A 17784-nucleotide genomic window follows, 5' to 3' on the forward strand; every position below is an offset into this window, starting at 1 on the left:
ATTTTTCTCCCACACCGATAATTAGTTCCTTGGGGGAAGAAAGGGTCCTGCTTTTTTCTCTTTTGTATATCTTTCCTGGAGATTTATGGCAAGGTTATTAAGAACAAATGATAACTTTTAAGCCTAAATGCACCAACAAAATCCATACAATGTCAAGAGAACAAGAAGGCGGCCCCTGATAGAAAATTCCTAAGAGAGTACAAACAAGAGCTGAGAAATCACAGACGGGCCACAATCTGCATCATTGGAAGTATACACATGAATGAGATCATAGATCTATTAAGGTTATCTCTTCATATCAAATAAAATAGGGGTCTACACCTAGACTGCTATACAGTTAGCAACTGATAATCTGCCTGAATATAATCTTCAATGGTTAGCATACTCCCGTCATTTTAGACCTTTTATTTTGTCACTGCTTCAATCTCCTGGCACATGCCAAGCCCTGGCTCAATCCAGAAGACAGGGCATTCCTGACCACCCTTTTCAACTCCTGTTGTATTTTCTCTCATACACCTTGACTGACTGACTATGTTGGAGGAGTTTGGAATACTCCTTGCAAAGTTCATTCAATCCATATTTATCACACAATCAAGATGCCAGGAGCTATTATACATGGATCCCCAAGACATTGTCCTTCCTTCCTCAATAAATTTAGTGTCCAGCTCATAGTCTCTATCTTAACTCCTGATCTCATTCTAGGGAACTATACACAAAAAAGGACATACCTTTGAGCTTACCATCACACAGAAATGTGTCACTCCTATGTTCAGGAACTCCAAAATTCCTTTATCTGATCATAATCTTTTGTCATCTCATCTTTCCCTTTGCTTTTCAACCCCTAATTCTGTTTCTCCTCCTTACCATGACCACCAACCCCTCCACACTTTAGTTCTTTCCAAAGCCACATGGCCCTGCACTTGCTACACTCTCCTCCCTTCTCCATCTCAACCACTTGGTAAATTTAATTCTACCCTATCCTCTACACTTGAATCCCTCAGTCCCTTAATCCTCCTGAAGATCTTGCCTTTCCAAGCCCCAGGCTTAGAACACTCCTACCATCCACTCTTACTTCCACTTTGCTGAATACAGTTGGAGAAAATCATGAAACCATGATGATTGGGTCCACTAAAAATTTATGTTAAATAATTTAAATCTACCTGACTGTGGCAAGGTATTCCTTTTATACTCCCTGATAGATTCACTATCCAACTAGCACAACAGCCTTTCTAAACCTTCTCAATCTCTCTCCCACACCCCAATGGCTCCCATTCTCCTCGTTCTCTAAGCTGAGAACCCTGCCTTATATTTCACTGAAAAAATTCGGGTCACTCTTTAAGACTTCCCTCTTTTCTCCTCTTCCTCACCTCATATTACTCAGATCCTATCTGCCACTACTGTCTCCTTTACCCAAGCTGACATGAAGAGAACACTCTTCTCCGTTTGCCAAAGCAGACCCCTCAACAAGCACAAGGGATCCCATTCCATCGAATCTTCTCCAGCAGTTTACCCCTCTATCATCCTCACTTTCTCATTAATCTCTAATCCTTCTCTACTGTCCACAAACACCCAGGTTTCCTTCATGGCTCCCAAAACCATCAGCTGATCCACCCTTGCTAGCTATCCTTTATCCCTCTCCCTCATTTTGTGGCTGAATTCTCGAGGAAACTGTCTTATACATGTGGCCTGCCTCAGTCCTCATCCTTCTTGACCTATCTGAAGTCTCCAACATTGTCGAGCATCCCCCAGTTATTCTCTCTCCTCTAGGTTTTTGTTAGCTTGCTGTCTCCTGTTCTCCTCCTTTTCCTTCCTTTTTTCCTGGTTCTCCTCCTTCTCCTCTCCTTTGCAGGCTCTTTATCCAGGTCTCGACCAGTAATCATTGCTTTCTCCTTTGCCCTCTGCTTTTCTTCTACAATGCCTTGGTGATTTTATCTGTTTCAATGGATTCAATGATCATTTCTATGGAGATGACTCTCAGGTCTATTTAGCCAGGCCTAACCTCTCTGTTGATCTTCCGTCTCACATCCCCAACTGCGCATTAGAAATCCTGAACTGGATATCTCCCATAGATACCTTGAGCTCAACATGTCTAAAATTGAACTCATTATCTTTTCCCCTAACCCTCCCTTCTTCCTCACTTATTTATTCCTAGCAAGGGGACCCCCTCAGGTTCATAACCTCAAGGTCAGCCTCAATTCCTTACTCTCAAACTTCCCCTCCATTATTCAATCTGTTGCCAAATCCTGTAGCTTCTACCTTTAACACTTCTTCTCTATGCCCCTTTCTCTCCTCTTAGTCATGCAGGCTTCAATCACCTCAGGCCCAGCCTACTGCAATAAATTCTAGTTGCTGTCCCCTTTTCACTTCCTCACTTCGTTCCATCATCTACTCAGCTGACAAACAGCTCTTCCTAAAGCACAGGTCCAACCGTATCATTCCCCTATTCAAATATCTCCAGTGGCTTCCTATTACCTCCAGGACCAAATAAAAAATCCTGTAATCTGCTTTTAAAGCCCTTCACAACCTGGCCCCCTTCTACCTTTCCAGTCTCATACCTTACTCCCCTCCACGTTCATTCATTCATTCAATAAACACATATAAAGTATCTATTATATGCCAGGCACTGTGATAAGTGCTGGGGATACAAAAAGAGGCAGAAGACCATCCCTGCCCTCAATGACCTAAAATTCTAAAGGCCAGCAAGGACTTGCTGTTCCTCACACAAAATTCCATCTTTCAACTCCATGCTTTGTCACTGGCTGCCTCCCATGCCTAGAATTACTCTGTTTTCACCTTTACCCTGTGGCTTCCCTTGCTTTCTTGAAGACTCAGCTCAAATCCTACCTTCTGCAAGACATCTTTCCCAATTCCATTCTTACTCCCGAACTGTTAGAGCCCTCCTTCTGAGATTACCTCCAAGTGACCCTATATGTATCTTGCATGTACACAGATGTTGGCATGCTGTCTCCTTCATTAGAATGTGAGCATCTAGAGGTAAGTACTGTTTTTTGCCTTCCTTTTTATCTCCAGAAGTGAGGGTGGGATACAAAGATCTCCAAATACTTGTGCCTGGCACAAATATATGCTTAATTAATTCTTGTTAAGTAGCTTTCAAATTAACCACATGGGAAATTCTAAGACATTTATAAATATTATTTTAGTTTTTCTCTTTGGGTGTTCCCAACATAATCTAGGACTAGAACTATATCCTCTGTCTGTTTCTTTCTTTCTCTGTCTCTCTCCTTTTCTCTTTTGTTAAGATAAGAAAGAAGCAGGTGATTCTGAGTCATATTTCTTCCATTTAATATTGGAATCCTCCCATAATTAAGTATAATCATACAATAGTTTAAATAGGAAAAATGATCATACAAAAGAACACAAAGAAACTCTTTCAATTATGGAGGGAGGCAATAGAATACAACCTACACAGGTCAGAATGCATAATCAGGTAAAAACTTGAATCAAAAGACCCATGTGAGAATAAGGAGAATCCTATACAACCTGTAATGAAACTTCTATGCAAGTTCTTTACAGTGGTCAGGAAAATTGGTTTTCTTTTCAAAGCACATTACAATGATTCTATCTAGGTGCATTTTATTAAAGGCATTTTGTAAACATGACAGATCCATTATCAGGCCTAAAATTATAGAGCAAAGTTTTAGGTTTTGCATGAAGTTGTGAGTCATCATCTTGTACAAAGAAAACACAAAAGATGTAACTTCTGGACAATCGAATTTATAGTCTTTCAAACTGGGATAAAAAGCTCTCTGAAGCTTTCTGTTTCAATTGATATTGCATTCTCTTGCACAAACTTCCAGAATATGACTGATACATGTGGCTAGAAATTTTCTAATGACATAGCAAGTCCTAGGGGAACTGTGTCTCAACTATACCAAATGTTTTCTTGTGTCCAGAAACCTTTGAATCAAAATCAAACCTTTCATCAACATAAGAACAAAGCAGTCAGAATAGAACATAGAAAGAGACTAGCTGCTTCTTTAACAAAAAGGTGCTACGCTGAGCAAATATGAATATAAACCTACTTGAAGTATTTCCTAGAAAACACAAAGAGAGCAGGAACCAAAAATATTTCAATAATATTTATCTTTTTTGAATCACAAAACATTTGTTTTCTTCAGATATCTTTCACTCCTAGGCCCTCTTTGTTATACATTGTCTTAAACTCTATCTATCAGCCAGAAAGTTACTCTAAGATAATAGTTAAAATAAAATTACTAAAACTCATATAGACTAAAAAAAAATTCCTTGAGCAAGAGAAAAGGAGTAAGACATTAAAAAGGAAATCTACTTGCATACATTTCATCTCTTAAAGTATATATTTAAATTGGCATAAGACTGAACATTGCAAATATTACTAAAGATTCTTATGAAAAATAACTAAAAGGGATTTTAAAAATCCTATTATTAATAAAGTCACAGTCACATATATTAGCAACAGTGCTACTATTTAAAAACTGTTATGTAAGAAACCGGCTAATATCTTACTACAGGGCAATTTAGTATCAACATGCAAAATTTCGTATTTCTTCAATTTTACATATTCCAACAAAATATGACTTAAAAATTTTCAGAAAGTATCCCTCTATAAAATATATCCATGTACACATAAAGTAACATTGTATTCTGTCTGATCTGATAGCAATGGAAAAACCTACTTGTTTTTTAACTGCCTTTAAGTGAAAAGTGCTAATGGGGTGGGGGGTGGGGTTGAAGTAATCAGGGTTAAGTGACTTGCCCAAGGTCACACAGTTAGTAAGTGTCAAGTGTCTGAGGCTGGATTTGAACTCAGGTCCTCCTGACTCCAAGGCCGGAGCTTTTTCTACTGTGCCAACTAGCTGCCCCGTAAGTGCTATTATTTTCTAAAGAAATCCATTTTTTAAAAAAGTGCTTCCTTTAAAAAATTGTTGATTTTTTAAAAAAATACAAAAATTAAAATTTCTGTTATAGAAAGTCCAATCAAATTTACAAGAAAATGTTTAAATGAAACATTTTTTTCCAGTGTTTGAGATCTTAAATTGATGTTTACAAATAAATTCCCAAAATAGGTTTCATGGGGGCATTTGGTAGAGGAAGGGGAGATATAAGAAGCCTATCATTTATTTCTACTTCTTCACTGTACTGGTCATGATAAAAATATCTACGGCTTTATATGATCTATGGAGACAGAACAAACTTGCCTCAGAAATAACTCTAAAAGAATCAGATAAATTTTTGACAAAAAATCCTGAGGCTTGAATAAAATGGTACTGGTTGGTAGCAGCACATGCCAACATTATCAAACAAATTCATTACTTAATAGTCAGTTTGTGGGTTGTTTTTTTTTTCCTGACTGGCAGGAAGAAGACTATTTTGGGCCTCAGGATATTCATTCAACAAAATAGGGTAAAGCCAATGATTCAAACATACTAAGGGCTTTAAAAAAACTTACTTATGTTAATTAAAATACTGGAAAATTTTGTTATTGTTGTTCATGTGTTTCAGTCGTGTTGACTCTTTGTGACCCTATTTGGGGTTTTCCTGGCAAAGATACTGGAGTGGTTTGCCATGTTTGAGACTGGATTTGAACTCAGGAAGATGAATCTTCCTGACTCCAGGCCCAGCACTCTATGCACTTTGTACTGTAATACCTACCTTATATTCAACTGAATATGAAGGGAGAAGTTTAGAAACACCCATAGTTAAGAAAGATTAAGCTAACCCATATATTCTTTCCTGATAAGAGTAATTCTACCAATTGTTAACTCCTAAAATTACCTGTAGAAAGTATGATGCTCCACACACACTTTCCATAACCTTTTAGCAGCCCGGTGGTTTGGCAGTTTGAACCCAATGGTGCTCTCAAACTGTTCCAGCTGGAATGAATCCACAAAACAAATTAGCACATTTAAAAGTTCATCACTGACCAGTACCAGGGCTTCTAGGTTTCTATCAGTAGCAATTCTCCTTTCTTGGGAAAGGGAAAAGGCTGGTTCAGATATAATTAATAGTAGCACTACACAGATGGATGTGTCATGCACTGTAATAATAATAACAGAATTTTCTATCTTCATAGACATATAAACCTATTCAAATAAGCTTATTATATTTTGGTGTCCCCTGGAAGTTATCAATCCTTTAACATAACTTTAATATTACTTTCCTAATGATTCCTTTTTTAATTACAGGAATGGACTTACAGAAAGGATTAACATTGGAAAAAACTATTTTAGGGAAATGACCAACTGTTCATTAGGTTTAAATTATTGTAAGAAAAAGTTGATTTAAATATAAAGAACTTGTTTACTGTAAAAGCAATGAAGACTGAGAAATAAGGAATTAATTGATTAAAGACACTAAGGAAAACTGACTCCGCACTGCTCACCTCTGCTGGCCTGACTTTAATGTAGAAGTTACTGCGCTTGTAGGAGATTTTCAGGATTTTAGGCCAGGCAAATCGATTAATTCTGAGTCTGTCCTTATAAATAAGGAGTCCATTAGCACATACACCCAGCTTGATGTCCACGCCTTCTGAATCCTACCAAACACAAAGTATTAAATGCTGGTTAATAACAACAACAAAAATAGCAATAACAAAAATAATAACGTGCTTTCAGGTTTGCAAAGTGCTTTACATATGTTATCTCATTTAGACACATGGTCATTTGGTTAACTAGTCTTTTAACGCCAAAAACAGAAATGGTGACTTTTATAGATTTTACCTTTAAATAATAGCAGGAACAGAAAAAAAGATTGAGACTGTAGAAAACATTGAACACCCTAGAATCTATCCATTTTCAAGGATCATATTTTATTTTTCAAAGAACTGTTGTAATGTAATCTCATGTCTCACTACTTTTTAAGAAACATGTGATGAGTGAATTATTGAACTCCTTTCTAAGGGTTAAGAGGGCAAGAATGGGAGCAGGGGAGAAAGAGTTGGGAATGGAGCTAGATTTTCCACAGAGAAAGGGGTAAGAAGCTAAAATATGTGTTTTGTTGGAATATATACCAATCTCCTGTGGCAGGGTGACAAAAAGGACACTTGGCAGTCCGGACTCTGAATTCAGTCATTTTGGTAGAGGGTTTTTAAAGGGTCTTTTTTTTTTTTTAAACCATCGATGAATCATTTTGGCTGACAGGTATAGGGTGATCTCAGTATTACATTCTGCAAAAACAATCACTCATTCCAAACTTTCCTTCAAGGCAAGTTGAGAGTTACAATTTCCCCTAGTGTAATGGAATCCCCAAATCCTTCCAAGCAGGTCACCAGTAATAAAATGCTGACATCCACTTGTCATTACAACATTCCTTTGGCTGGCACAGTTTAAAGGATTGAAAACTATTCTTGAGTTCACTAATATTGGCTTCCCTCTAAGGCTTTTGTTTGGAAAAGGAAGGCAATCTGAAATAACTATAAGCCCAAAAGATTTAAAGGAACCAAGGAAGTTGAGACAAAAATGAGCAACAGGGCATATGTAGCTCTCTGACAGTTCCAGTATTGTATGAGACACAAGATGTACAGTCCTGTAAATACATCATTCATTAATGCTTCATCAAGCAATAGAGACTTAGATTTCATTAAAAAAACATAAACTAAACTAAATTACCCCTAGCCATCACATATTAAAAATCAATTAGTGACATGATACATGTTCTGGTTCTTACAACATAAATGCAAAATGAATTCAATCCCAAAACTATCACTAGTCTCAATCTTAATCCAATAAACTAAAATTCATATTTCAACCTGGCATCGAAAAAAGTGTCTTATAATGTTTGTTTTAAAAATAAATGCAGTGGTAGGGAGTTTCATGACTACTGATTGCCAAATGTTCTCTCTGCCATTATACTTCTAAATTCATGTGCATACTTAAAAATGCACTAAACCATCCATCTGAATAGTGGGGTTTTGGGGGGGGGGAATATAACCCATATGGTGTGTTTTTCACTCTTTTCTGAAAGACAATCTTCAAGAAGTCCTAGAAATACTAGTAGCAGGGATAAAACAGAAGAATCTCTGTACAAAGCCACTTGGTTCTAAATCAGGCTGCCAAAAATTACTTGCTAGGACCAGAGAAGCAAGAGGTTATCTGTGCAAATATTTAAAGCCCAAAGTAAAGGTCTACTTCTTCTATGAGGCTTCCCTGAGCGTCCTACAGAGTCCTGCTGCCACATATGCCACCAAGCCTCCAAATCAGGGAGCTCTCTGTTCTGCAACTCTCTTAAAGTACTTTTAATTTAATTTTGTGTATGCTAGATCACAAGTTCCATACCAGTGGAAACTGTATTTTACCTGAACTTTGCATTTTTCCCCCAATGTCTAGCGTAGTACTCTGCACATAAAAGGTGTTTAGTGCTTGTTGAATGAAGAGATAAATGTCATCATAAATGAGAAAGCAATCCTTATGTGAAGCACTGTACTAAACCATTTCCATATGAGTTCAGCATACTGAAGATGCCCAATATGATGTTATTTGATATATTAATAACGATGATTTGATTTCAGGTAAACCTTTACTTCTACTGACCTCTTGTGGTTTTATGAATGCTACTATTCTAAGTTAATAAATGACTTTGGTAGGCAGGAATTGTTAGTATAAAAGGGATTAGAAAAAAATGACATTAAAGTAAAAAGGCGCCCCAAACCCTCCAAAGTATGCATAGTAAGTTAATTCAAGGAAATCTTTTTAAGCACCCTATATATGTTCTTTCCAGTTTCTACAAAGTAAGCCCTAGTATTTTTCTAGTTGTTTTCTTCACATACCACATTGACTAGATTAGGTAAGGAAGAGATACGTATGAGTTCCACCTTCCAGAACAAAAATTTACATGGGATCTGGGAGAGGTTTCCATCTTTCATATTTCCCCTTGCTCAAACACCTCACTGTCCATACCTAAGGACACATCACTCATTTTTCAAAAATGCAAAATTAAAAAAAAAAAACTCCAGTAAAGAAAAGAGACTCTTCCATTGGATTGTGAATTTAGAATTAGAAGGGACCTTAGATGTCTCCCTAATTTTACAAGTGAAGAAACTGAGGCCCAGAGAGGTCACAGAGCTACTAAAAGTGGTAGAGGAAAGAATCAAACTCAGGTCATCTGATTCCAAACGTATTACTCTTTTCCACACCACCATGATGTTAACTCACAATATACAGAAGCTCTTTGGAAAGCACTTACATCCATAATACTGATGATTATCCTTTGACCTCTTATCTAATTGTAGAGCAAAGGGAAGGGCTGGGGAAAAGGCAAAGGCAGACAGAAACTGGCAGGGGTAATTCAAGAACTGAGTCACAGGAACTTGCCAAAAAGAGAACCAGAACAAATTAATTTGGAGGCCAGTGTTTAAAGAAGAAATAGAGGGGACTTGTAGAAAGGGAACAGATATAGAAAAGAAGCATGATTTAGAGTGGGAAAAGATGATAGAACAAGGGAGAAGAAAGAAGAAAGTGATCTGGTCTCTTTAAATGTTATAGTCACTCAAAGAAATACAATTCAATACCCCGGGTTAACAAATAGGTTTTTTCATTAAAAAAAGACCTAAATCAATTCAAGTGCTTAGCACAGAGCCTGGCATGTATTAGGCATTATAGAAATGTTTATTCCCTCCCCTGCACCCAAATTCTCTAAGGCTGCTTAGGTTATTTTAAAGTTCAAATACTTTGCTCTTCAAACAAGAGCCTGAGGAGTGGGGTGCTAGGTTATACATTAGTGCACACAGTTTCTGAAATAGATTTATGTGGCAAAGGTGATAGAAGACAGAAACGGACAGTGTTGTATAAGGATAGACACAATAGAACAATGTCGGTGGAACTATGAAGTAGTACAACCCTTAGGCAAAACAATTTGTAATTTATGTAAGAAAAGTCATTAAAGTCTTTATGCTCTGTAACCCAGGTATCTAATTACTGGGTATGTATCACAAGGGAAAAGGGTGGGAGAGGCAGAGAAGGCAAGAAGGGATGGAGAGAGGAAGGGAAAAAATGGAGGAGGGGAGGAAGGAAGGAAAGAAGGAAGAGAGGGAGGGAGGGAAGAAGGGAAGGAGGTAGGGAGGGAAGAAGGAAGGGAAAAAGGAAGGGAGGGAGGACGGGAGGGAGGAAGGGAGGAAGGAAGGGAAGAAAGAAGGAAGAGAAAAATGGAGAAAGGGAAGAAAGGGAAAAAGGAAGGAAGGGAAGAAGAGAAGAAGGAAGGGAGGAAGGAAGGAAGGGAGGAAGGGAAGCAGGAAGGGAGACAGGAAGGGAGGAAGGGAGGGAAGAAGGGAAGAAGGAAGGAAGGGAGGAAGGAAGGGAGGGAGGGAGGAAGGAAGGGAAGAAGGAAGGGAGGAAGGGAGGGACGAAGGGAAGGAGGAAGGGAGGAAGGAAGGGAAGCAGGAAGGGAGGGAGGGAGGAAGGAAGGATGGGAAGAAGGGAGGAAGGAAGGGAGGGAGGAAGGGAGGAAGGAAGAGAGAGAGGAAGAATAACTTAGCCACTTTTTTTGTGCTTATCAAAAGAATGGGGAAAAAACAGGTACTTCATGATTGGGGTGCAACTGTAAAAATGTGGTTTGAGAATATGATGGAACATCATCGTACCATTTAGAGATGATGAATATGAGGAATTCAGAGAAACATGGGAAAACTTTTATGAAATGATGCAATGTCAAGTAAACAGAACCAAGAGACTAATGCACACAGTAAATACAATAACAGAAATAAAAACAACACAAAAAGACAGACAAACTGATAAACTGTAATATCAATCTGGATTCAGACAACAGAAGATTAAACCCCATGGTAGATAGTTAGTGGGACTAAGGGCACAAAATTTAGCACAGGATCTCAGATAAGGTCATCGTATTGGTTGGTTTTGCTTAACTGTTTTTCTTTATTATAAGGCCAGCCTTTTTAAAAACATCATAACAAAACTTTTAAAAATAGCTTTACAATACCTTGGCATGATGTAGATCTACACCATACATGGAAAGTCTCTTTGCATTTTCTAAGAACTGAGAATCAGCTTGTGCTGGAGATAAGCCCCTAAGAATCATAAGGAATAATTTATTTTATTAATGGGAAAATATGTGAATAAAATCCAAGACCAAAAAACACTTTTCAACTTTATAGAAATGTATACAAATCATGTTTTCCCTATACTTTAATCTTCTTTTTTCCTTATTACGACATCCTAAACAAAGTTCTGATTTTTCGTTTGTTTTGCTTTAAAAAAAAAAAAAAAAAAAAGAGGTCACATGCCCTATTGCCTGAAGAAGCTGTGTTTCAGTATTGCCTTATGGAAAACAAAACTTCACTAAGTCGTCCAAGTCCAACTTAACTGACTACTTGTTTTAATCTGTCCCAGGTGAACAAATTCTAAATTCTTCATTTTATTCTCAATTATATTATTTGATAAAAAAATTAATGACATTAATTTTTTAAACCTATAAGAGATAATTAAGTGCACATGAATTATTCAAGATGTTTTCAGTAGCTGAATGTTCTTTTGAAGCTATTCTGAAGTTCAAATGTAATATATCTGAAAACTTAGAAAACATGAAGGCACTATATAAATGAAATTATTATCATGGGTATATCATAAGTGAAACTCAAGATCCTATGTTACTTAAATATATGTCAGTATCAATTGCCACAGATTATTCTCTTTACTGCTGAAGTGTAGTTTCAAAACAAAATATAAAACAAAAACAAACAAAAAACCTCCAAACTTCTTAAACTCTTCTACTTCAAGAGGTACAAAATCTTCAGTTCACAGCACTCTTTAGAACTTAGATGGATCTATTATTATCTACTGATATATGCACTACCTCAATCAGTGAAGACAACACATTCTCCTCCTGTAGAATTCTTGTTAATGTCCTCTTTCCATAGGTCCTCCACAGAGATAACCAACTGTTGGAAGCCTTCTTATGGGTCTCTTTACATCTTGCAGTATTAGCGCAGCAGTCAGACTTGTCTATCTGTTGTCTCTCATTCCAAGACCAGCCCACCTCCTTTTCCAGTGACAGTCCTCCATTCTATGCCAATTTTTATGATGATTAACGTTGGAAATATATAGCAGCCTTGTGTCCAACATGTACCTTTCCATTGACTCCTATCCCCTATAATTTTGATTCTTCTGAAATTGTGATGTTCTAAGATTCAGAATATATTGCATTATTGGGAAACATTTGCTTTAAAAAAAAGTTTTCATATCAGGGAGCCACTCAGGATTATTAAGCACACTGCAAATTCCCAACTGCAATTCAACTAGATTTCCTCTTCCTACTCAATTATCCATCTATAGTGCCTGTTTCAGATATGTATGTATATTCATATTACTGATATTAACTCAATGGACAGGATATCTAGCTGCACGTCAGTTAGGACAACAGACCTTCTAAACCTATCTATTTATAAAAAATACCTATTTATTATTTAATGTATGGATTATTAGGTCAAATTCTTTTAAGTAGTTATTGATCTCACTGGAAAGGCACTATAATATTCTGGTGTTGATAATTGTAATACACAGTACAGTATCATCTGCAAAAAAAGATCATTTGGAGAACTCCACCATCTTCTACAATGACTATTTCTTCCATTTGAACTCATTCAATGAATTGTAGGAAACACTCCATTAGAATTTATCTTCCTTTGTCATTCTTACCTTGATGTTAATAATTAGGCACGTGGCATTTATCAAAGAGTCTTATAAGATCTTAAATGCATGAGAGATTTCTTGCTGCACCCTTTAAGGCAAATCCATGAACTTATTTTTAAGACATTTTGGTATCTGGATTTCAATTTAATTGGTTTCCTTTGTAGTCTTACATATTTTATTTTATACATTTAAAAGAGTTTAAAGGTTTAACTAGCCTGCCAAAGGGGGAGGAGGTTGAGAGAGGACCATAATAGAAGAAAAATTTCTGCTTGATTCTACATTTAACTCTGATTAAAACATGTTTATTTTTCTTTTTGAAATTCAGAAAAGAAATCACATAGTAACCTTGTAAAATCTACATCTTTCAGTCAAATATGTAACTATGAAGATACGATATTCTGTGAAAACTGAAATAACCTTTCTCATTTTCATCAAGAATTCTTACATGTATAGATCATTCTCAAATTTTATAAAGTTAAGAAAGTAGGCACATGGATCAGAAATTATTGATGTTTTCTCAACTGTCTTTTTTTGTGAAAGGGTAATTTCTCTTCCAATTTATTTTTTGCAATAGATGGTGATGGAGAAGGTACAATGTTTGCCATTATGCTGTTCTTGGCTATGTACATTATGAGAACTGAAAGATGTTGGGTTTTTTTGTTGCACTTGGACATATGGCAAAACAACTCTTCGGAATGACTCTCCAAGGAGGGTCAATGAAACATCTTTCCCTTCAACTACAACTTCCTTTTGTCTTCTGGTTTCATTGATTACAGGAATACCAATATGATGTGATTCATTTCTTCTAAAAGAATACCAATTTGCTAGTCACTAGCCAAAGATTTCACATTTAGAATGTCTAGAGTAAATGTTTATAGTTTTCCTAAAAGCTGTGTGATTCTTACTAAGCCTACCTTGAGCCCTATTTTTAACTATTCCACCATCACTTGAAAAAAGCCACAGAATACTAAGGGCTATCTTTCGCTTTTGTCATTCCCAAAGAATACATCATCTAATAGCTAGCCTACTGGAGATGAATCTCTGTATTTCATGAAACTGGTCCTTGAACAAAGTCTGTGCCCTACACTACTTAAAGTCTTTCAAAGCATGAGAGAAACTTTAGTTTAGCCTGAGGTAACAATTTGCTAACACAGTCTTCAAGAACTGAGGGTCAAGAACCCAAGGCACCAAGAGAGAATTTTCCTCAGGAATCTTTATTTCTGATCCTCCTTGACCATGACAAAAGGCCATCACACACACACACATACACACACACATGTATATATACATATAAATATATATATATATGCATGTGTGTATATATACATATATGTATGTATGTATGTATGTGTGTATAGGAGCCATTTATGTTTCATATGCCACATCTACTCCCACTCAAATTGAACATTCATAATCTATTCAAAGCCTATTTAATAAATTTAAAATTAAATACTAAAAACAATATTGTTAATAAGGATAAGTAGAGGATATATATAAATGAATACAAAAATAAAATACACAAAGGATATACTTAGCTATTTCAAAAAATAAAAAAAATCATTTTTTCTCCAGGAACTGGTCAGATAGTCTTACTTTAAGACACTCATAGGGTGGTTATGCTAAGGTAAAATGTAAACATTCCACAAAAATATCCCATTTGTCAGTATCTAGACATTAAGCTAATTGTATGTAAGTAGAATTAACCCTAACCATTATTCTCCCTCTCCAGCACAAAAGTGAACAGACCTGTGAGTTTTGTGCAGCTCTATTACTTTCTCTTCCATCTCCTTAGTTTGATTGGGTGCAAACTGAAATTCACTGATGTAATCACTGCTGTGTTCCTCTGGGTCATAGTCACCAAGCTCAGCTTGCAGTGTATATGAACCAAGGAGAGCATGAGTCACAAAAGAACAGGGTAGGCGGCCAGAAGCAATATCCTGTCGAAGTTGGAGGCACAGGAAATATCTATGGGGGGAAAAAGAAAATCACTTATTTTCACAGTACCTACAGAGTTCTAATAATATTCTTCAAATATGATTACATTAAGAACAAATGTTCACACCAGAGATAATTTTATGACAATAATTAAATTTGACAAAGCTTATACTTAATCATATATCTTGCCTACAGATTGTACAAGCTGCTGTGTAGATATGTGCACTGAATCAACAAAATACAAACTATAAGATTTGATTATGTACTGCTGATACTATGGTTTTTAAATTTTTTATATTTTATTTTTTCCAATTACATGTAAAAAACATTTTAACATTCTTTTTTTTTAAATTTTGAGTTCCAAATTCTCTCCTCTCCCCTCCTCCCTCCTTGAGAAAAAGCCAGCAATTTGACATAGATTATACACGTGCAGTTATGCAAAAACATTTTTCCATATTAGCCATATTGCAAAAAAAGAAAAAGAAAGAAGGTAAAAAAAAAATATGCTTTGATCTCCATTCAGACTCCATCAGTTCTTTCTCTGGAGGTGGATAGCATTTTTCATCATAAGTTCTTCAGAACTGTCTTAGATCACTGTATTTCTAAGGATAGCTAAATCATTCACAATTTATCAAAATACAATATTGCTATAATTGTGTACAATGTTCTCCTGGTTCTGCTCACTTCACTTTGCATCAGTACATATAAGTCTTCCCAGGTTTTTCTGAAACCATCTGGCTCATCATTTCTTGTTGATGCTATGTTACATATGTGAAATATCCTTTGGGTGTGCCTTATCTCCAACTACCTCCCACCACCACCATTTTTGGATGTAACTACTAAATTGGTGCCACATGAGCATTCAGTTCTAGAGACCTAGACTTTGAGCCTGAACCAGTTCCTTGTTGTTAAGAGAGGAAACACTGCACCAACACTAACCTCTCACTAGCACATTTTTACCTCCTACTTTCCTAGTCTCTGCAAATTCACTAATGTCTCTCAGATGATGGCTGCCATTCCTTACTAATTTTCTTTGTCTCCATTCAGTTCAATCTTCCATTCCCCATTCCCCTTCCTCTTTAGCCTTCAGACTTCTCCCTCCTCCCAGGGAAGATAAAACTTCCTTTCATCTTTGAGCTCTCTTTTTACCCTCTTCTTGTCTTCTTGTACTAACAGAAACCTCACTGTCTCTAAAACTTTCTCGCCAATGCTTAGCTTACTGCTCTATATTGTACATCTCTGATATACTGTGTAAAAGGAGAAGCTAGCATATCTCTTGTCCCCTGCAGCAACTTCTAGACTCTCTCCCAAGCTACCATTACTGGGCAACCTCTCCATCACTGAGTTTCCCTTCATCTATCTACATTATGTAATCCAGAACCTAGGTGCTGTCAATTATTGGTCTCCAACTCAATCTTTGAGAACACCTGACTCAATTTCTCTCTCCAACCTACTTCCTGCCCTAGTAATTTAAAAATTCATATTATACATAGATATAGATAGATAGACAGACAGATGTTAATGTATACTGAACAAACACCCTCAAAGAGCCTTAACTTCCAGTTCAACCACCTCAATTCCTGTGGCCTACTGACTTCACTCTACCCTGAGTTACCCTTAGTGATGGTCATAGACCATCACTAAGACACATAGACCAGCTCTATGACCATCTATAATTAGATTAATTATCTAATTAATGTGATCCCTCAATTCTAAACTAAGAGATCCCCTTCTCTAATCAAAATTTCATTCTCTTCCTTCTGCCTCTCTGTCTCACTTCTCCTAAATTAATTACCTGTTACCCCTTTCCCCCTACCACTTCCTGTCCCTCCATCCACCACTACTGTTGCAGTCAATCACCCTTGCTCTGAACTAATATTCTTTTCATAGTCGTGACCCTATAGTTGACCATATACGTATTATCCTCTACCCCTTGACTCACAATCTGGCAATTTCTCAACCACAGAATGCCCTCACTAGCTACCTACTCTACTTACAGCAACAGTGTCCACTGCAAGTTCAGAATATCTTATGTCAACCAGGCACTGTTATATAACAAAACACTTATCCTCCTTTGAATCAATACAATTAGCATTTATTAAGTACCTTCTAGATACAAAGCATTTTGATAGGCATTGGGAATAAAAAGCCCCAAAACAAAACAAACAGACTGTGCCTACTAGGAGCTTCCCAGGGAAGATAAAACATGTGCATTGATAAGTAAGGACAACTTCTAGAGAAAGTAAAGTCAAGTAAGAGAGAGTATCAGAAACATTACCCCCCTCAATCCTCAGAGGGGACAACAGGAAAAATCTTTGGGCAGGAGGTGACACTTGAACTGTGCTTTGAAAGGAAGCTAGAAGCCCCAGGATGCACTTGGAAGAAGGGAGCAGAGTATTCCAAACATGAAGGAATCAACTCTGCAAAAGTACCAAGCTAAAAATGCATTTTCAAGTACAAGAAAATAGCTAGCTAGTCAGTGTGACTGCAACAGAAAGTACATAAAAGTGAACAAAATTAAATAAGATTGGGAAGGTAGGTGGCAGCTATACTGGAGAGATCACATTGTGCCCTGTATCATCAATCAACAAACATTTATTAAGCACCTACTATTTGCCCAGTACTGTGTTAAGCACTAGAAATACAAAAAGAGGCAAAAGACAGTTTCTGTCCTCTGGGAGCTTACAATGGTATAACAGCTTTACTAGGGCTACCAGATTAAGAGTAGATACCCCCTTTCCTTCATCTTCCTCCATAATCTTACTCATGGTGGATCAATAAATATTTGTGGAATGAAAACACTAATATTTCAATTACCAAATATTTATTATTGTTATCCTAAGCTATATTTCAAGGACTTGTCCTTTTCCCTGATTCTGCATATTCTTCACTCTATAAGACTTTCCCCCTGCCAAGGAGAAATAGCGTCAGTGGCACCTAACATTAAAGTTTGCTACTGTTGTTTCAAAATCTTCCATCCTTCACAATTTTGGGGTTACTATGTGATTCTTATTAATTCCTTCACATTCACAGTCCTGGGTGTCATCATTGCAATTCTACATTTAGTCCATTATTTCTTTCTGTACAGTTTTCAGGTATATCTTTCCCCTCTTTTCTCACAATTCATTCATTCATTCATCCATTCAATAAGCAGTTATTAAGCACCAGTGAGATGCCAGGCACAACACCAAGTTGCATGCAAAGGAAGAGA

At 36.7% G+C, this 17784-nt stretch overlaps 1 protein-coding gene across 7 annotated transcripts in view; it reads right to left on the minus strand.

Annotated features, from left to right (window-relative positions):
• Nucleotides 1-17784, minus strand: part of EPB41L2 (erythrocyte membrane protein band 4.1 like 2) — a 274065-nt gene that overhangs the window by 57626 nt on the left and 198655 nt on the right. For all 7 annotated transcript variants that reach the window (XM_027848549.1, XM_027848548.1, XM_027848547.1 and 4 more), the window contains exons 7-10: nucleotides 14385-14603; nucleotides 10930-11017; nucleotides 6383-6535; nucleotides 5776-5873 (exon numbers count right to left, since the gene is read on the minus strand). In XM_027848549.1, the coding sequence (XP_027704350.1) occupies nucleotides 5776-5873; nucleotides 6383-6535; nucleotides 10930-11017; nucleotides 14385-14603 (558 nt within the window). The remainder of the gene's footprint in view (nucleotides 1-5775; nucleotides 5874-6382; nucleotides 6536-10929; nucleotides 11018-14384; nucleotides 14604-17784) is intronic.

This window comes from Vombatus ursinus, unplaced genomic scaffold (genome assembly GCF_900497805.2).
Source record: "Vombatus ursinus unplaced genomic scaffold, bare-nosed wombat genome assembly UNPS02006779.1, whole genome shotgun sequence".
In the NCBI taxonomy this organism is placed as follows: domain Eukaryota; kingdom Metazoa; phylum Chordata; class Mammalia; order Diprotodontia; family Vombatidae; genus Vombatus; species Vombatus ursinus.